Source organism: Bufo bufo, chromosome 5 (assembly GCF_905171765.1).
Source record: "Bufo bufo chromosome 5, aBufBuf1.1, whole genome shotgun sequence".
Taxonomy (NCBI): Eukaryota; Metazoa; Chordata; class Amphibia; order Anura; family Bufonidae; genus Bufo; species Bufo bufo.
Genome location: NC_053393.1, coordinates 178,410,888 through 178,432,949, shown reverse-complemented (window position 1 = coordinate 178,432,949; position 22,062 = coordinate 178,410,888). Strand labels below are relative to the sequence as shown.

The 22,062-nt window shown below is 43.8% G+C and overlaps 1 protein-coding gene across 2 annotated transcripts in view; it reads right to left on the bottom strand.

Moving 5' to 3' along the window:
- Positions 1-22,062, bottom strand: part of CEP192 (centrosomal protein 192) — a 184,635-nt gene that overhangs the window by 104,251 nt on the left and 58,322 nt on the right. For both annotated transcript variants that reach the window (XM_040432242.1, XM_040432243.1), the window contains exon 15: positions 11,508-11,572. In XM_040432242.1, the coding sequence (XP_040288176.1) occupies positions 11,508-11,572 (65 nt within the window). The remainder of the gene's footprint in view (positions 1-11,507; positions 11,573-22,062) is intronic.

Genomic DNA, 22,062 nt, shown 5'->3' with positions numbered 1-22,062 from the left:
AGCGCTGGAGGGGTTAAAAATTTTTTAAAAAATTAACTCGCCTTCTCCTCTTGTTCGCGTAGTTCCCGGTCTTTACTTCTTTAATGATGAGTTGTGGGCTAAAGGACCTTTGGTGACGTCAGATCACATGCTCCAACGTCACCAAAGGTCCTTTAGCCCACAACTCATCATTAAAGAAGTAAAGACCGGGAACTACGCGAACAAGAGGAGAAGGCGAGTTAATTTTTTAAATTTTTTTTAACCCCTCCAGCGCTGTTTTACTATGCATTCTGTATTCAGAATGCTATTATTTTCCCTTATACGCCTTTGTAGTATAAGGCGCCGCAGCAATAGTCGCACGTAGTGTAGTTCAGTGGAGTGTATAGGTAACAGAGGTAGTTAGCTAGTTAACATAACTTAGCTCAATAGGTTAGTTATTTATATTATGATTTAGGCATAAATAGGCGGAGTCATCACTAGACGACTCACGCCTATTTATGATTAATTATTGAGATTTGCATAAATATCAATAATTAATATCCCCTTAAACACGCAGCAAAAATGTTTTTCAAATAGTACAGACAGGGCTGAAACCTGCACCTTTAAGGTGCTCTTTACCAGCCCCATGGTCATACCCTTCTGCAGAAATTACAGAACATAAGAAATAGGGACTGAAAGAGGTAATTTTTCAGGGTTAAGTTTACAAAAATCTATACATCTTTTCCATGTTCTAGCATAAATAGAGACTGTTACTGGCTTTCTACTTTTAAGCAGTGTGGAAATAAGTTCCTGAGAAAATCACTTCCTGAATAGGTTCCTTTCAAAATTCCAAGCAGTTAGGTGTAGACCATCTACTGCTGGATGGAAGATTGGACCCTGGGATAGTAGATTTGTAATCTACGAGAATCCACGGTTCTGACACCGAAATGGTCCTGAGAAGAGTAAACATGCCCTTCTCAGCCAAAAAGGAACGATGAGGATGAGGATTACTCTCGTTCTGTCGTTTCTGATCTTCTTCAGAACTACTGGCAGTAATTGAAATGGGGGAAAGCATAAGCTAGTGAAAAGTCCCATTTCAGTAGGAGGGCGTCTACCCCATAAGGGGACTCCCTTGGATTCAGTGAACAAAACAGATCTACCTTCTTGTTTTTGCTCGAGGCGAACAGGTCTATTACTGGCACACGCCACCACCTTGTGATCTTGGAAAATATTAAACTGTTCAAGGACCATTCTTCCTGTCTTAGGGTACATCTGCTTAGGTAGTCTGCCTGCACGTTTTCTTTTCCCTTTAAATGGAGAGCTGAAACATGACAGACTTGCTTTTCCAATCTCGTCAATAACTGCTTTGGTTCCAAACCCAGGGCTACCGACTTTGTTCCCCCTTGGTGGTTCAAATAGGCTACTGTCACCTGATTGTCTGATGATATCCATACATGACTTGAGCCTAGAAGGGAATGAGAAGCCTCCAGCGCCAATTTCACTGCCACCAACTCCTTCCGCTTGGAGGAAAAAAGTCTGACTCTGGGACCATTGACCCTGAAAGCTGTGCCCCTGAACATGAGCTCCCCACCCCCAGGGGCTTGCATTCGTAGTTCTACCGACAGGATACAAGATACCAGGGACCCCAGGACAGACATAGCCTTCCGAATCGTCAGTGATGTAGAATAAAAGGGATCTGATTTGAACTGAGATCCTTGAAATTTTTTCTTCTGGTAGATATACTCTCTGCATCACCGAGTCCAAGATTAGACCAAGAAACCTCTGCCGCCTTACTGGTTTTAGCCTGGATTTTTTGTTGTTCACTATCCAGCCCAACTACTGAAAGGTTTTCATTACTATCTGAACTGCCTCCCTGCAACTGTAGCAGGATTTTGCAATGATTAAAAAGTCATCCAGGTACAGTATTATTAACACATCCTTTAGTCTTATAAACAATATTATTTCTGCTACCACTTTGGTAAAGATCCTCTGGGCCTGATACTGCTGCAGACGACCGTCCATAAAGATTGCAACCCCAAGATACTTCTGGAATTCCTGGTGCATGGGTATGTGAAAATAGGCATCTTTCAGATCTATTAACACCATGAAACACTGATGAAACAGAAGCTGTATCATGTTCCTCATTGTTTCCAATTTTTTGAACACCAGAAATTTGTTCAAACCCCTCAGATTGATAATAGTTCTGTGGGAACCATCTGGCTTGGGTACCAGATAAAGTGAGGAAAAATAACCCATGTACTGCTCTTTGTGTGGAACAGGAACAAGGACATATTTTTCTATAAGATCTTGCACTTTCTTTATTATGGGAAAATAACCTTTTTTTACAGAACAATTTTTTTGTAATAACAAACCTTTGATGCGGCAAGGAGCGAAACTCTGGTTTTAGGCCTGTTCAAATAATATCTAAAACCCATGGGCCTGCAATATTTTCCCAGGCAGGAAGGAAGAATTAGTCTTCCACCCACTTTTAACCTGGCGTCATTGCTGTGACTGCATCTTATTTGACGAGTAAGTTTCCGAACAAGAAACCTTTCCCAGCAAAATTTCTGAACCTTTTGTCTTTGATCTTTGTCCCTAAACAGTCTCCTATTTGAATTACCCCTGTAGGAACGAAAGGACTGCCTGTTCCTAAAATTAAAAATTCCAGAAGGGTTAGGAGTAGGAAATATTTTCTTTTTATCTGCTGCCTTCTCAAACAAATCATCTAAGTCAAGGCCAAATAGAAACTCTCCCTGGCAGGGAATACCACATAATTTCTGCTTTGAGGCCACATCCACTCCACTCCAACTCTTAAGCCAAAGCGCCCTACGAGTGGAGTTAGTAAGGGTTGCGGACTGAGCGCTAAGTTTTACTGCATCAACAGAAGAGTCTGTCAAAAAGTCAGCTGCTTTTTGTAAAGTGGGCAGAGAGGATAAAATCTCATCTCTAGGGCACCTTTCAACTGGACTTCGAGCTGTTGTAACCAAAGAGCTAAGGTTCTGGCAGTCACAGTAGCAGCCATGCTAGGACGAAATGAGGAAGTGGACGCTTCCCATGCCCCCATCAGGAAAGACTTCGCTTTCTTATCCAGGTTGTCCCCAAGAACACCAGTATCCTCAAAAGGGAGAGAGGATTTTTTTGACACCTTTGAAATGGCAACATCTATTTGGGGGCTTTTCCCCACACAGATGAAGTCTCCTCTTCAAAGGGGTATTTGTGCTTAAAGGACCTAGTGATAAAAACCTTCTTACATGGCTTTTTCCATTCCCTTTGAATTAGAGAAAGAATACTACTACTATGCACAGGAAAACATCGGCCCTTCCTTTCCTGTAACCCTTCAAAGAGTCCGCCACTGACTTTTCCTTAACATCCTTAATATTCATGCTAGATTTTATGACTTTTTAAATCAAATAATTTTTAGTAATTTTCAAAGAGGTACAAATACGAATATCATTGCAAATACAAATTACAGTATGAGGTATACATAATCTGTTAATTGACATATGTCAGCAGTAATACACATTATGCATATTATCTAACAACGGTGCAAGATATCAATAGGATTTCTTATCTTATCTTTCTTAGTAAAGAATGGTAGTTATCAATCTATTCACTCTTAAAACCCTCAACCCCCCCAGGCGATGAGACGGACAGGACATCAACCGTTCATTTGAACTCCATAGGATAACCAACCTTCCTAAAGTACCATACCAGATCACCAATCATATCACCCCTTCTGTGTACGACTTCCATTCGTAGGCATGAGCACATGTACAACCAACACTATATTGCCTTCGTATGTAGGCAACGCCACAGTGAAAGACCTAATTACATTGCACCATTCCTATAGTCCACCCATTTGTCCCAGATTTTGTTAAATTTCCCCAGGCATTGCCTCTTAAGATATATTTAGTTTTCTAGACGAATGATATCAGTCATTCTGTTTATGAATTCTGGCCTCGATGGGGCCTGGGGTCTAAGCCAGTATTTAGCAATCAGTTTTCTAGCCTGGAAAAGCAGACGCTGCACTCCCAGACGATAATGACCGTTTTTATTGTCCAGTATTCCCAGTACACATGTCCTTGGGTTAGCAGATATTGTACGCGTCTTTAATAGTTACCAACACATCAGTCCAGAATTTTTTTAGGCTCAGCTCAGTCCCAGAACATGTGTAGCAAGGAAGCAGGACTCACTCCACATAGAGGACAGGATGCATCAGGTCTAACGCCTATCTTGAACAGAAATGCTGGAGTCCTATATACCCTGTGAACAAGGAACAGTTGAGACGTGCGTTGACCTTCACAGAGCGATAATTGAGGTGTCAATGCCAATATCGACTTCCATTGTTCCTCTTATATTGGTCCAACCTCCCCCTCCCAATTATACTTAACCACTAGTGTATCCTGTTTCACCGATTTCACAAATAGATTCCTATAAATGGATGGAATTAATCCACTCGAGGAGTAACCCGTGAGGATTTGTTTGAACAATGGGACAGTCGTACACTTGAGACATAGATTTCGCCTGAACGGCGTGTCGTAGCTGTAAAAACTGATAAAAAAAATACTGTGTGAGGAAGGGCAAACTCATTTCTAAGTTGCTCAAAGGACTTGAGCTCACCATCCTTCTGCAGCTGATATAAGAATTTTACACCCTTACGGTCCCAGGGTGAAAAACCTTCTAGGCGAAATATTTCAGGCAACTGGGGATTCTTCCACACAGGAGTGACCTGGGTGAAGTCTTGTAGAGACAGCAATACACGACACCTCTGCCAGACTTTATGTATCATACTGAGTGTAGGATATCCCATTATCTTATCAGAGAGACCACTATTTTCCAGCAAAGCTACCGGGGAGTCATGACCTATGATATATGCTATGAGCCGGGCAGACGCAACGTCCCCAGGGATCCTTTTCCACCCCCTCAAATGCTGCAGCTGCGAAGATATATAAAATATAGCCAGGAGTTAGGCATAGAGAGCCCCCCTGCATCTTTTCCTCTCTGCAACGTATCCAGTCGGATCCTAGCTGTTTTTTGCGTTAAATCGGATTCCTAAATAGTCTATCTATTCTAATAAAGATCCGACGAGGTACCCATACAGGGGAATTATGCAGGACATTTAGGAAGTTTTGGCATAAGAACCATTTTAAGGAGATTGCTCCCACCAATTTCTGACATTAAGAGTTTGCACAATGCCTTAATTTTTTCAGATATAATGTCCAGGAGCGTCTCTTTACTGTTTTTCAAATAATGCCCCAGGTTTGTTGAGACCACTATTCCCAGATATTTGAATTGTTGAACAATCAGTAGCCGAGTGGACCGCAAGAGGGAACTATTGGAGGACACATCTAGCGGCAACAGAGTGGATTTATCCCAATTAATACGAAGACCAGACCTGTCACCAAAATCCTTTATGAGGGACATAATAGGACATAGCGACTTCTCTATATTCCCCACATATATGAGCATGTAGTCAGCGTAGAGAGATACCTGCTCTTCCCCATCTCCCATAGGAAATCCTACAATTTTGTCTGAGGAACGGAGTAAACATGCCAGTGGCTCAATTGCAAAGGCAAATGAGAGGGGATAGCGGGCACCCCCTGACGTGTTCCCCTCCCCATCTTAAATGCCTCCGATTTCCCCTTATTAGCTCTAATCCTAGCTGTGGGGCCCCGGTATAGTAACTGAACCCAAGATATAAAAGGTTTCCCCAAAGCCCATGACTCGTAACACTGCCCAGAGATAGTTCCATTCTACACTATCAAAGGCTTTGGCCGCATCTAGGGAGAGTATGGCCTCTCCTCCATCCGATTCTGCCCTCCTTTGAATATTAAGAAAGAGTCTAAGATTTACCGAAGTGGATTGATCAGGCATGAATCCCGCTTGATCACTATGTATAATGGTCGAAATGACAGCTAGTCCTAGCAAACCGGTTGCATTCTCTAAAATCTTATCAGAAGTCAATAGTGAGATTAGCCTATACAAGTCAGGGAGATATGGATCCTTTCCAGGCTTGGGCAGTACCACTATTAAGCCTCCTTCATGGAAGCAGGCATTTTTCCTGTTAGTAGGGCATCATTAAATACAGATAGTAGTTGGGGTAGTAGGACACTGCTATATTTAAAAAAAAAAAAAACTCCACTGGCAGGCCGTCTATTCCAGGGGCTTTCATTTGGAAAGGATTTTAGTGCCAATTCTAACTCGGGCAGCATCAAGAACCGGTCTAGATAAGCCACACTCCCAGCAGAGAGCCGTGGAACACTAATTCCATCAAGATATTCAGTAATATTAGAGGAATCAACCGTAAGCGGTGTTCTATATAGGGATTCGAAATATGTATGAAATACCTCCAGGATATCAGTGTCTGCTGTAACCACAGAGCCATCAGTACCTTGGATATACAGTATTTTAGATGGCCCATCTTGCACCCTGACAACTCTGACTAATAACCTCCCAGAACTTTCCCCCGCTTCAAAATACTTTTGTTTCAGAAAGAAACGCTTATATTCGGCGGTGTGTAGGAGATGTTGCTTTAAATCTGCCTGAGCTGCTAAAAATGACTCTTCATGAACACTAGAGGGGTGATTGACATACCTTCCCTCCGTTTCTACCACTAAAGCCTGCAGTTTTTCTTGTGTCCCTAGATTTAGTTTTATGACTACTTGTCCTTTAAATGAAAAGGCCCCGGATAAAATGCCTTGCACGCATCCCACACTACCCCAACAGGTGCCGACCCATTATTAGCAGCGAAGAATTCCTTAATCTCCTCTTCAATACCTGCATCCTAATCCTCAACTGCATCCAGAAAGGATTAAGTCTCCATTTACCAATTCCAAAAGAATGTCATACACCTAATTTAGGCTCCATATACATAGGGGAGTGATTGGAGAAACCTCTGGGCAAATATGTAGCCTCCACTACAAGAGACGGTACATCAGGGGTCCCTATGGCCAAATCAATCCTAGACAGTGAATGATGGGATCTGGAGAAACATGAAAACCGGCGCGCATTTAGATTCCTCACCCGCCATGTCATGCAGGTCCAGCTCCCGCAGTACAGTGGCAAAGTTAGTATCTGTGCCCTCGCCTGAACCGCCTACCCTATCCAACCGTGCAGAGAAACAAGTATTAAAGTCGCCCACTATTAGCAGAGGACAATGAGATAGCCCTTCAACGTATATCATAATCTCTTAACACTTCACCACTATACGGGGAGGAATATATATCGCCACTAACACAAAAGGAGAAATTACTACATGTACAGTGCAAACACACATACCTTCCTGCTGAGTCTATACGAACGCCAGACAAAATGATATAGATTTGTGCACAAGGATACTCACACCCCTAGAATGTGTGGAAAACGTGGAGTGGTAGGAACGACATACCCATGGTTTGTGTGTATGACATAGGTATTAGTGGGAATCAGATGCGTCTCTGATAAACAGATTATTGCAGACCAGAAACGTTGTAGCGCTAAAAACATTGCAGCTCTTAGTTAGGTCCCCCAATCCTCCTATGTTACATCCTACTATTTTAAGCCCATCAGCCATATTTCTCAGAGTTATATGTAGTGACAAGGGGTACCTCCCATATACTAAAATGACCTTTCGGCCACTTCCACTCTGACCCAATATGTCTCATGCCCACCTCATCGCCAGACCCACCCAATCCCAACCTTTGTAATGCAACCATAAACATTAATACAGCTTCAAAAAGGATGGGCTCCAAAAAAAAAAAGGCACCCCAACATTTAAAACAAGTAGGGTGAAAATATACCCTGCAACTGGGCACCCACACTGCAAAGTAACTGTCAAAAACAAAACTGATCAAATCAATTACTATGCAGCGGGTTAGTCTTACAGACCTGCCCTATAGATTTTGAATTCTGCAGCGCGTCAGAAGTAAAACAGACCACAACATTGCAGTCCGAATGATCTGAGAGTCACAGAAAATTCTAACAGAGGTAGCTTAGTGCCTACTGAACAGATGCTAGTGCAATTTGCATCACTAGTGCTGCTAAAAACAATGGGTCCATTGATAAGGGAAAAAGAATGATAAAAACCACAGCCACGGCTTGTGATACTTATCAAGCGCATGTTTCAGCTCCATAGGATTCAGCACAGTTCCAGAAACCTTGTATGGGGAATATTCATCCATTGTTCGCCGATGCTTTAAATGCTGGTTTGTTGGCGTCCACCCACTGTGCCGCGTCCAATTGAGTTTCGAAAATGCAGACTTCTCCATGTGCCACCACTCGCAACTTGGCCGGATACAGCATATAGTAGGGAATCTGCAGGTTCCGAAAACGGCGTTTCACATCTTGGAATTTAACTCTTTTCCATTGAACCTCGGCAGAAAAATCTGGATATATAGCAATTTTATTTCCATCAAATTAGAAGCTCAGGATGATCTCTTGCTTTCTTAAGGATTGTGTCTCCATCTCTAAAGTGCAGTAGGTTTCATCAAAACTGGGCAAGGGTGGGGTGGAGCACAGAATGGCACCCTATGTGCTCTCTCAATGGCCAACATACAGGATAAAGAATCTTTGCCAAATTTAAGCGTGAGCCAATCTTAAAAAACAAAAAAAACAAAAAAAAAAAAAACACTAGATCGGAACCTTCTGCCTTGTCCAGGACCCCAACTAGCCGCAGGCCGTTTCTCCGGAACCTGTTCTCCAGGTCATCAGTTTTAGACATCAGCAGAGTCACATTATGTATAATCCTACCAAGATCCCTCTTAACAGGGGGCAGTTGATCTTCAATAGTACCTACTCTGACTTCAACCTCTGTAATCCTCTCTGACTTTAAGATCTTGTCTCCTGCAAGGTGCCCATATGTGAGGTAAGTAGAGCCAGAGAGCTGCTGCAATGTTGCACAGCAGTATATATATATAATCTCTCTATCTTTGGATGTGGGTTCACTATTCTCAGTAGCAAGCTGGCCATGCTTCATAGGGACATACCCAGCACCATAAGGAGGAATCTGCAGGCCAGAGGCTCCTGCCATTGCAAGCTGCTTGGTCTCCAATGTAGAGATCTCGGGCGCAGAGTCAGCGCCAGCATCAGGGATTGAGGCCGTTTCCTCAGGGGGCTTGGAGGGAGCAGTGGTTACTACTGGAGGGGGCACCGAGGATTAGCAGGCATATTTAGCCAGGCGGGCCGCAACCTCCGCAGCTCTCGCCTCCGATGCGGCGCCATCTTGTTTGCCTGTGTAGGAGGCCCAGCGTCCCTCAGCTCCTTTTCCCGATGCGGGTCATAGTGGCCCAGGCAGGATCCGCACCCTCCAGCGATGTCCCCCTGAGCACTTTTGTTTTGTCAGCGAGCGCTGCAGAAGGAGGATGGGTAAGGATTATAGTCGGCAGGCCCAGAGCTCCCTGCAAGCACGTCTTCTTACATGGCTGACCAGGCCACGACGCCAATTTTTTTTTAGCAATCTATCAGTGTCCTCCAGGGGAAAAAAAAGGCTCTTCTCAAAACTTCAGCATCAGAGGTTGAATCAGAGGATCAGGTATCCTGAGGGGAATCACTCACCAGAGGAAGGATCTCGGGATAGGCTAATCAGAGAGCCTTTGACCCTTTCTGAACCCTTACATTTTTTGCTTGCTTTTAAGGAGTTCTTCACTTCTTTTTTTAATCAGCGAGTTAATATTTTCTAAAAGTGACAGTGATTGATCCGAGATGGTCTTGTCAATACAGCTTTGTCATAACCTCTTTTCATAAGAAGATGACAATGTTGTTTTGCATATAGCCCATTCTTTGTTTTTTTTTTCCCAGCATCTTCTTGGGATTTGACTGGAAAAAGACAATACAAAAGAACTAAGGTGAGAAAAAGGAAACTATAGCAAATATTTCTCAAGTACCGGAGCCACCATCTCTGTAGATTCCTGTGTCTTCTCTTCCTCCATTATAGCAGGACCACAAGTAAGCCAAAATATTTTATTTTTTTATTAAATAAAATACATTTTTATTAACTCCCTTTAAGTTCCATGTCAGAAAAAGGGAAGGAAGGGGAGAGGGAGAAAAATAGAGAACTATTGAGCCTTTCTAGAACTAGAAGTCAAAAGAAGCGCTGTCCATACGACAATTTACTCACTGATCGCTGCAGGCCGCCATTAGCTTCAGGGTTCCTGCCGCTACAAAGGCTTTACATAGCGCAGATCCGGAAGCACGATTCCCCACGTGCTTCTGGAAGTACATCTCACTCCACGTCGCCCCCGGAAGTAGCCGTGCTCCGGTCGCATAGAAAAGCTGTGTGTCAGAGCCTTCATTGAAGGATGCCCACGCGTCATACACGCCAAGCATTTTCTCCTGTTACCCCTTATGAAAACAAACAAGCCATGTGTTTCTAAATTCTATGAAATGCTTGTTGGGTCAAAGCGTTCACTTCATCCCTTTATTTATTCCTTAGGGTGTAGTTTCCAAAATAGGGTCCCTTTTGGGGATTTCTTTCTTGGGGTACCCCAGGGGCCCTTCAAATGTGACATGGCACCTGAATACCATTCCAGCAAAATCTGCCCTCCGTTTACAATATGGCGCTCCTTTCCTTCTGTGCCCTGCTGTGCGCCCATACAGCAGGTTATGACCACATATGGGGCGTTTCTGTAAATTGCAGAATCCGGGTAATAAATAGTGGAGGTTTGTTTGGCTGTCAACTCTTGCGGTGTTACAGGGAAAAAAAATAATAAATAAAATAAAATAAAAAATAAAAATGGAAAATCTGCACACAAAAAATAAAAATGAAGTTTTAAATATTTCCCCTGCATTTTGCTTGAATTCTTGTGGAACTCCTAAAGGGTTAACAGTTTGTAAAATCAGTTTTGAATACCTTGAGGGGTGTAGTTTCTAAAATGGGGTCATCTATGGGTGGTTTCTATTATGTAAGCCTCAAAGTGACTTCATAACTGAACTGGTACTTAAAGAAGTGGGTTTTGGCAATTTTCTTAAAAATAAAAAAAAATTTGCTTCTAAACTTCTAACTTCCTGAAAAAAAAAAAATATATATAAAACTTACAAAATTATGCAAACAAAAGTAGACATACAGGGAATGCAAAGAATTACTATTTTATGAAGTATCACTATTGGTCTTAAAAGCTAATAAATTCTCATTTTGAAAATGTCAAATATTTCCAAATTTTCTACAAATTGGATTTTTTAATGCATAAAAAAGGTAAAACGTATCAACTCCAATTCGACACTAACATGAAGTATGATGCGTCACGAGAAAAACAAAAAAAAATCTCAGAATGGCTTGGATAAGTAAAAGAGTTCCAAAATAATTACCAGATAAACGGACACATCAGATTTGAAAAATGTGGCTCCGGCATTTGGTCCAAACTGGCTGTCGCTTGAAGGGATTAAACAGCTCATGAATTAGAATGGTTCTATTCACAACCACAATTGCTATAAAACTGTATAACACTTTCAATTTTCCAATGAAGCAATAGTACTACCCTCCAAGGTCAAAAAAAGTTAGCGTTTTGTTATTCAGGAATAAAATAAAAAAAAACACACAAAACAAAACTCCATGATGGCTAGAAACACAGGATTACCTGAATAAATTTATTCTCTTTCTCAAATTCTTCCTGGTCTTCATCAAGCATGGCTAGAGCATCACCTGTTAAAACAATCACAAACCGGCTTACTTCCATGATTAAATTTAGGCACCGTCAAATGTTTCAGAGCTTTAAAAAAACAAAATCACTTTGGTAACTGAGTGGATCACCTGCATCCTTCCCACATCAGATTATCCATTGGCTCATATGATATTAATAAGCAAGTTAAAGACTGAAGTTTGTGTAGTGCATAGAGGCCTCAGAAAGAGGTTAACCTCTTCCGGACACAGGGCGTACCGGTACGTCTTGTGCATTTCCGATTACCGCCGCTCGGCGGGCGGTGATCGGAACCCGGCGCCTGAATTGACCGCCGCAAACCGCAGGTCAATTCAGACCTGCGGTTTGCGGCTTTTACCTGGTGCGGCGGTGCCATCAAGTCCCCATGTGGATGTAGGGGGGACCCGATGGCATGGAAGGCAGCGCGATGCCTTCCTGAGGCATCGGCACTGCCTTCCAGTGACGAGCCTGTGAGATCCAGCCCCCTGGATCTCACAGGCCGAAAGCGGTATGAGTAATACTCACTGTATTACTCATACAGCCAATGCATTCCAATACAGAAGTATTGGAATGCATTGTAAAGGATTGGAATGCATTGTAAAGGATTAGACCCCCAAAAGTTGAAGTCCCAAAATAGAACAAAAAAATGAAGTGAGAAAATAAAAGGTCCCCCCCCCCCCCATTTTTTAAAAAAAAGTTTCAAGTAAAAATAAACAAAAATGTCATTTTCCCCAAATAAAATTAAAAAAAAATTTATAAAAATAGGAAAAAAATAAAAATAAATGTAGACATATTGGGTATCGCCGCATCTGTATCGACCGGCTCTATAAACATATCACATGACCTAACCCCTCAGATGAACACCATAAAAAATAAAAACTGTGCTAAATAAACCATTTTTGTGCCACCTTACATCACAAAAAGTACAACAGCAAGTGATCAAAAAGGCGTATGCACCCCAAAATAGTACCGATCTAACAGTCACCTCATCCCGCAAAAAATGAGCCCCTATCTGAGACAATCGCCCAAAAAATAAAAAATAAATATGGCTCAGAATATGGAGACAAACATTTTTTTCTTTAGTTTTAAAAAAGCCGGTGTAAAACTTACATAAATAAAAAAAAAAAGTATACATATTAGGTATCGCCGCGTCCGTAATAACTTGACCTAACCCCTCAGGTGTACTGTAAAAAAATAAAAATGGTGTAAAAAAAAAAAAAGCAATTTTTTGTCACCTTACATCACAAAAAGTGTAATCGCAAGCGATCAAAAAGTCTTACGCACCCCAAAATAGTGCCAAACAGTCATCTCATCCAGCAAAAATCATACCCTACCCAGGATAAATCGCCCAAAAACTGAAAACTATGGCTCTCAGACTATGGAAACACAAACATTATTTTTGTTTCAAAAATGAAATCATTGTGTAAAAAAACTTACATAAATAATAAAAAAAAAGTATACATATTAGGTATCGCCGCGTCCGTGACAACCTGGTCTATAAAAATGCCACATGATTTAACCTGTCAGATGAATGTTTTAAATAACAAAAAATAAAAACTGAGCCAAAACAGCTATTTCTTGTTACCTTGCCACACAAAAAGTGCAATATAGAGCAACCAAAAATCATATGTACCCTAAAATAGTACCAACAAAACTGCCACCCTATCCCGTAGTTTCTAAAATGGGGTCACTTTTTTGGAGTTTTTACTCTACGGGTGCTTCAAATGGGACATGGTGTCAAAAAAACAGTCCAGCAAAATCTGCCTTCCAAAAACCGTATGGCATTCCTTTCCTTCTGCGCCCTGCCGTGTGCCTGTACAGCGGTTTACGACCACATATGGGGTGTTTCTGTAAACTACAGAATCATAGCCATAATATTGAGTTTTGTATAGCAATACCCCAAAAAATTGTGATGACTTTACATTCCCCATATGTCTACTTCATGTTTGAATTATTTTGGGAATGATATTTAATTTTTTGTGGATGTTATAAGGCTTAGAAGTTTAGAAGCAAATCTTGAAATTTTTAAGAAATTTACAAAAACTCAATTTTTAGGGACCAGTTCAGGTCTGAAGTCACTTTGCGAGGCTTACATAATAGAAACCACCCAAAAATGACCCCATCTAAGACACTACACCCCTCAAGGTATTCAAAACTGATTTTGCATACATTGTTAACCCTTTAGGTGTTGCACAAGAGTTATTGGCAAATGGGGAGGAAATTTGACAATTTCATTTTTTTGTCAAATTTTTCATTTTAACCCATTTTTTCCACTAACAAAGCAAGGGTTAACAGCCAAACAAGACTATCTTTATTGCCCTGACTCTGCCGTTTACAGAAACACCCAATATGTGGCCGTAAACTACTGTACAGCCACACAGCGGGGCGTAGAGTGAAAGGTGCGCCGTTTGGTTTTTGTAAGGCTGGTTTTTATGGACTGGTTTATTTACACCATGTCCCATTTGAAGCCCCCTGATGCACCCCTAGAGGAGAAACTCCCTAAAAGTGACCCCATCTAAGAAACTACACCCCTCAAGGTATTCAAAACTGAATTTACAAACTTTGTTAACCCTTTAGGTGTTGCACAAGATTTAATGGAAAATAGACACAATTTCAAAATTTCACATTTTTGGCAGATTTTCCATTTTAATATTTTTTTTCCAGTTACAAAGCAAGGGTTAACAGCCAAACAAAACTCATTATTTATGGCCCTGATTCTGTAGTTTACAGAAACACCCCATATGTGGTCGTAAACCGCTGTACGGGCACACGGCAGGACGCAGAAGGAAAGGAATGCCATACGGTTTTTGGAAGGCAGGTTTTGCTGGACTTTTTTTTTTACACCATGTCCCATTTGAAGCCCCCCTGATGCACCCCTAGAGTAGAAACTCCAAAAAAGTGACCCCATTTTAGAAACTAAGGGATAGGGTGGCAGCTTTGTTGGTACTAGTTTAGGGTACATGTGATTTTTGGTTGCTCTATATTACACTTTTTGTGCAGCAAGGTAACTTTATGTGCAGCAAGCTATTTACAACATTTATCTGACAGGTTAGATCATGTGGTAATTTTATAGAGCAGGTTGTCACGGACACGGCGATACCTAATATGTATACAATTTTTTTTATTATGTAAGTTTTATACAATAACTTCATTTTTAAAACCAAAAAAATGTTTTAGTGTCTCCATAGTCTAAGAGCCATAGTTTTTTGGGGTGCATATGACTTTTTGATCGCTTGCTATTACACTTTGTGACGTAAGATGGCAAAAAATGTTTTTTTTTTTTTTTGTTTTTTTTTTTTACGGTGGTCAGCTGAGGGGTTAGGTCATGTGATATTTTTATAGAGCCGGTCGATACGGACGCGGCGATACCTAATATATATACTTTATTTTTATTTATGTAAGTTTTACACAATGATTCCATTTTTGAAACAAAAAAAAATAATCATGTTTTAGTGTTTCCATAGTCTAAGAGCCATAGTTTTTTCAGTTTTTGGGCGATCATCTTGAGTAGGGTCTCATCTTTTGCGGGATGAGATGACGGTTTGATTGGTACTGTTTTGGCATACATGCGACTTTTTTGATCACTTTTATTACCTTTTTTGGGAAGTAAGGTGGGCAAAATTTCAATTTTCTCATAGTTTTTATTTTTTTATTTTTATGGCGTTCACCATGCGGGGAAAGTAACATGACCGTTTTATAGATCAGGTCGTTACGGACGCGGCGATGCCTAATATGTGTAGAGTATTTTTTAATTCAGTGATAAATGTTTTTTTTTTTTTTATCTTAAGTTTTTTCACTTTTTTTTTACATTTTTTACAAAATTTATCGCGATAACGATATATATCGCGATAAATACCCGTTTAAAAGAAAAAAAAACACAAGGAGACGTTATACTGTATGGGGGGCCACAAGGAGGCGTTACACTGTATGGGGGCAGCCACAAGGAGACGTTATACTGTATGGGGACAGCCACAAGGAGACGTTATACTGTATGGGGGGGCCACAAGGAGGCGTTACACTGTATGGGGGGGCCACAAGGAGGCGTTACACTGTATGGGGGGGCCACAAGGAGGCGTTACACTGTATGGGGGGGCCACAAGGAGGCGTTACACTGTATGGGGGGCCACAAGGAGGCGTTACACTGTATGGGGGGCCACAAGGAGGCGTTACACTGTATGGGGGGCCACAAGGAGGCGTTACACTGTATGGGGGGCCACAAGGAGGCGTTACACTGTATGGGGGGCCACAAGGAGGCGTTACACTGTATGGGGGGCCACAAGGAGGCGTTACACTGTATGGGGGGCCACAAGGAGGCGTTACCCTGTATGGGGGGCCACAAGGAGGCGTTACCCTGTATGGGGGGCCACAAGGAGGCGTTACCCTGTATGGGGGGCCACAAGGAGGCGTTACACTGGTATGGGGGGCCACAAGGAGGCGTTACACTGGTATGGGGGGCCACAAGGAGGTGTTATAATAAGGTCTTGTGGCCACAGGCCACCATACATGCAGTACTGGTACTTTGCGATATACCTTTCCCGCGGCTGCCTCGCTTGTGTGCTCTGATTCTGACATCAGATGCCGATGGGCAGAGATTTGAATATGGGAGCAAGGAGGAGGGAGAGTCGGGGCGGCCGCTGCGGGAAGTAGTAAGTTTATAATTTCGTCACCAGAGCACACACTAGTGAGACAGCTGCAGGAAAAGTCTCTCCAGAGACACCAGTACTCACACAGGGGATCGATTCGCCATCGCCACATATACAATAGAGCCGGTGGGTGACGACGATGATGATGTCAGATGGTGGGTGGAGACTTGACTAAGGGAGGCGGAGCAAGAAGGAGCCAGGCCAGGAGCGAGAGGAAGTAATGTTACTCAGCGGCAGCGCTATGCAAGGTGCAGCGGCGGGCGGGCGCACGTTTAGAAGCGGTCAGCGCACAATGTGAGCTGACCGCTTTGATGACGTCACAAAATACCGCGGTATTTTGGAAACGGCGATATCGCCATATCGCAGTTTTTTTAATACCGCGGTATATCGTGATACCGGTATATCGCCCAACCCTACCCGGGTGTAGTATGCTTAAGCAAATGCGGACGTGCAATTGCCACCCTGGAGACCGCCAATGCCTTGCGAGGACCCTCCAGGATGACAAAAAGTAGAGACTGTACGCCGGAAAGAACCGGAGTCTGGTAAATAAATCATCAGAGCCCCGACAACGTCCAAATGATCAACCAACGAGAAAGGAATGCCCGAATGAGGCATGACCATCGCAAGCCAAGAAATCAACACATTGGATAGGTAAAAGTAGAGACAATATGAGAATCACCGGCGGTGGAGTTCCGTCAGTGACCGTGTATTGACGGCGCAGCAACACTGCTCGACGGAATTTTTTACCAGACCAAGATGAGAGAAAAGAACTCGTGCCTCGAGGAGGAAGAAAAGGAGCGTCCCGGTCCAAGAACGAAACTCCATCAACAGTAGTGACAGCACCCCCGCTCAGCCTGGCGTGGTGAGTCTCTTAGTCTAGCCACGGAATGTGCAGTGAAAAGGCATGACTACAAATCGGACTGACATGGCAATCATTAGTCAAGTCTCAAGAGAGGTAGTTGTAGATACGGGATTCACCTGCAGAAGGAGGAATATGGAAAACGTCACAGCCCAACAGTCGTTCCGGAACAAGACTGGAAGAAAAAAAAACCACAGAACCAACACCCTGCATCAACGCAGATGAGGGGAAGTAGTAACGTGGGAGCTACCAAGATTTGCAGAGTGGCCGTGAACCTTGATCCAGAAAAGGAACCAACGGAGGGATAAAAGGGGCAGGGCGAAGCCTATTCCCCAACTGAGACTGGCAGTACACAGAAGTAGCCACCGGATGAAAGCGGCGGTGCCATACTCCGCCTAAGGAGGCGGCCATACAGCGTACACCACCGATTTCGGCGTTAGAAGAATCCATCACCTGACGAAGGAGCCGAGCAGAGGGAGCCAGAGTCTGTAATGGTTACTCCAGGACCCCCATACTGTAGAAGCTGCAGCGTGCCCAGCCAGCACAAAATGAGGGGCAAAGGAGAGGAATCCGGTAGAAGCCATGGTATCATACCGCCCCAGGGAAGGAGAGCTAACCTTAAACACTCCACCTGGGGAGGGCGTTGAACAGGAGCAACCGCCAAGCCAGCGTCAGAGTAAAACCCCTACCTGAGGGAATGCCACACTACAGCGACTGCAAACGCTAGTCCCAGCATAAAATCCGCACCAGTGGAGGAGAACAGGCTGCCAAGCTAAACCAGAGTGCCTGCACAACCACTTCCCACATCAGAAATAGTGGAAAGAGAATATAGAGTCAGTGTAACACTCGACTACTGGGACGTAATCACAATATTACGTGCCATGGTGTACACACCAAATAATGTTGGACACATTGGAACAGTGGAGGACCATGGAGATGGGGAACGCTAGGACAACTGCGAGACTCTGCACAACGGGGAAAGAGCCACAGTATCCACTGGCGGCACGGAAATACCGATAGAGGAAGAATAAAGGGCACCAGCGTGTAACGATACTCACTGCGCTCCACTTGTAGAAGAAGCTAAGGCACCTATAGCCGTGGTGTAGGTGAAGTCTAACATCAAGATGTGTACTCATTCCCCACGGATGTGGAACACTTGTGGAAGAGGCAATGTTGCAATTATCCCACCAAGAAAGGGGGAAACGCTTACAGCAATCACTGCGCTCAGTCGTAGTGCAAGTACTTTACCATGAAGTGCGGCAATGCAGTAATGCATCTAGCAGGAGCCAAATCCAAGTAGAGAGAAAACGCCTCTTACAGAAAGGGCAAGGCAAGGGGAGGGTCCTGTATCAATTCCCCACCTACGTAAGGGGGTAAGACAGACAGTAAACCCTGAACCAGGGATAATGCCATAGCGCCACCTATGGAAGAGGCTAATCCACATAGCACTGTCCCCAGTGGGAATGTAGTTCAGACACCTAAATAAAAGGGGGAACGCCTACTGCCGGCACTGAAAAGTTCTAGTGCGGGAGGCCCCAATGGAGGGAGGTAATATACAAGGGAGTACGTACTGCATCCAGTAGTAGTGCAAATACCCCGCTTAACGAAGGGGGTAATGCACACGACAAGTATTGTTGTCTATCTCGGACGCGATTGACGCTACGGAGGAAGGGTGGGGGTGTGGAGGAGACCGAGGAGGAAAATATCCTGCTCTGGCCCGCCGTGTGTAGTCTTAACTCCCACCGGCGAGCCTGCGACTGCCATGGCAAGATTCTGGGAGGTATAAACCAAACTACCCGGAGGTGGAATGGGAACTTCTAGAGGTTCACTCACTGGATAGCGTAGGCGGTGTCTTATCAACCAAACGATCCCCAGAGGGAGATTGGGAAGGCCCAGACGTCCACCAGTGGATTGCGCAGGTGGAGAATATCAACCAAACGACCCAGGAGGGTGATTGGGAAGGTCCATAGGTCCATCAGTGGACTTCGCAGGTAGTGATTCCTCCATCAAATTACCCTGGAGGGTGATTTGGAAGGTCCAGACGTCCACCAGTGGATTGCGCAGGTAGTGCCATATCACCCAACGACCTCGGAGGGTGATTGGGAAGGTCCATTGGATTGCGCAAGTGGTGCCTATCCACCAAACGGCCCGGAGAGTGATGGGAAGGTCCACCATTGGATTGCGCAGGCAATGTATATCAACCAAGCGACCCCGGAGGGTGATTGGGAAGGTCCGGAGGTCCACCAGAGGATAGCAAAGGTAGTGCCTATCAACCAAACGGCCCAGTGGGCGAATAGGAAGGTCCGGAGATCCACCGTTGGATTACGCAGATGTATAGCTTGGAAGAAAGGAGACAGAGGGGATATGATAGAAACTTTTAAATACATAAAGGGAATCAACAAGGTAAAAGAGGAGAGAATATTTAAAAGAAGAAAAACTGCTACAAGAGGACATAGTTTTAAATTAGAGGGGCAAAGGTTTAAAAGTAATAGGATAGGGCCAGTGGCTATTCATAGTATTCAGTATATTGGGCAGACTAGATGGGCCAAATGGTTCTCATCTGCCGACACATTCTATGAATACCAATCAAGCGACCCCGAGGGTGGATTGGAAGCTGAGAGGTCCTCCTCTGCCCGTACTAGGACACGGGCCCAGTCTGACACAGACAGAGCGGTCCAGCGGCAATGAGGCCTGATGGAGCTGGACCCAAAATCTTTTATGAACTTTCTATATTTATTTTTAAATAAAAATAGGACGCCCAGCCTCAGGGACCAGAGGCAGGAAGGGGTTAAATCAGCAGCATTTAAACCCATTGCCCTGCAGATAGGCGCAATCCTGCACCAGCCTCAAGAGTTGGCTGGTTAGGAAGGGTTAACTGCCTGAGAAAAAACAAGGGAGGGGAAGTGGAAGTAGGGCGGGAAGAATTCGTGATAGACCTAAGCCGCCGCCGCCCCCCCTCCCCCCATACTCGGGGATGAAAGAGTGCGGCCTAGTAAGCCGTGGCCTAAGTTATGGACACGGCCGACCGGAATGCAGCTCCGCTGTACTGTCAGGCCGGGCACAGAGGGGGGAGTGCGGCGCTCGGGACTACGTCACATTTTAATGCGGTCTCCGGTCGTGGATGCTGCGTGGGCCGGAGAAAGACGGAGGAAGGGGTAGGCCCAAAGTTAAGCAGGGGCCCGGACACAGAGCTGGCGGTCCCTACTGGAGCAGCGCGATTAGCGCCCGCTCCCTGGATGGGCGGATTATGGCGCTGGGGAACGGGAACCTCCTCCGCTCCCCTCCTGTAGTGAGATAACAAATATAGAGCACAGCGGATACTGCCCAGGGATAAATGAAGTCCGGTGTGTCTGGCCTGGGAGGGAGGGAGGGGAAGCAGAGAGCCAGTGCTTGCCAAATAGGGAGGGAGGAAGAGGGTTAACATACTCCTCTAGTCCCGTGAACTCACCTTATCTTTCTCCTCTTCTCTTCACCCTCCCTAAGTGGGCCCATAAGGTCACCTTTTCCAGCAGGGTCACCTCCTCAGCAGCTGGCACCGGAGTGGCAGGAGTCTGGCATGGCGGGAGGGTCTATTTGACGGACCTAGGTGACCCCTTGGCTGGCGGGAAGCAGGGAAGCGAGGCTGCCCTGGTCCACCTTGTCTTCCGTGGGGGAGGCAGCAGTGCGGGTGGCCGGCACTGGCGCAACTCGACCCCGAGAGAACAAGGAGGCTAGGCGTCCACTGTTTTCCCCTCTGAAAATGAAGGAAAAAAATAAAACTGAAATAAGAAATCTTCAGGAGATCCCTGCAAAGCAGGGAGGTCTTGCCTCCTAATGACACTAGAAAAAACTGGAGCTCTCTCCCCAGGCTGGAGGAGGTATAGCTGCCGGGGGAGGAGCTAACAGCTTTTACTAGTGTCAACCCCTCCTAGAGGACATAGCTATACCCACGGTCTCTGTGTCCCCCAATAAATATGGGCGAGAAAAGATTTTTCAATGTTAATTACTTTTATTGGGAAAACAAGAAATCAAACTTAAAATATTAAAACTAGACACTAAGATTAATAGGTATTATGATAGGCAAAACATGTGTTCTATTAATCAACTTTGAACAATGCAATCCCTTCTTTTGTTAGCTTGGTGACAACTTTTCTGTGATGCTCGTCTACCCTCAACAAGAATTGTTTTTGTTGCTTGTCCCTGATCGATTCGTTAAACTTTTTTATCAGAGCAATTCCTCTTTCTGCGGTATCATTGACCACCTTAAAAACGTTTACATGGCTTCTTAGAGAATCACTGCAGTATTCTGTCACGTCGTGGATCCCAAACAATTCAAAGAACGTCTTTGTTTTATTAGTAACAAAATGGCTCAGGTCTTTTTCTTCAAAAAACTTGTTTTTACCCTCTAATAATTTTATTTATTTTTTCTTTGCAGGTTTGGTTTCTCAATTTTTTTTTCATACATTCCTCCAAAAAAGCCAATCCTACGTTTGTTTCTGACAGATACCAAAAGGTGTCTCTTAGCAACTGTGAGAGCACTTTTTTTGACATCTGCATCTGGGTAAGTGCTCGGAAGCTGCAGCATATCCAAATAATTCTTTGTAGCCCATCGACTTACAATTGCCTCGTGCAAAAAGCGAACATATAGGAGGCTGACAAAATGTGCTACCCATTTCATTCCTTTCAAATCTCATTGAAGACAATTTTAAGTGCATATACTGCCTTTGCCACCCACCTTGCTTGATGCAGAGCCCCTGGGATCCTGAAACTGAAGTCGTTTTTAGACCAACCTCCTAGGTACAGGAGTAAGAGTAGTAATAAAAGTGTGCAACCCCTAAATATCCAATCTTCTTGAAATTTGGCATATATAATCTTTTACATCACTGAGACTCGGGGCATAAGCAAAGTCATATGAAAATCACATGTTTGGAAAAATGAAATATTATATTATTATTAATAAAAAAAAATTAAAGAAATGTTTTTTTTAATCAGATGAGCCTAAACTGTTAAATAA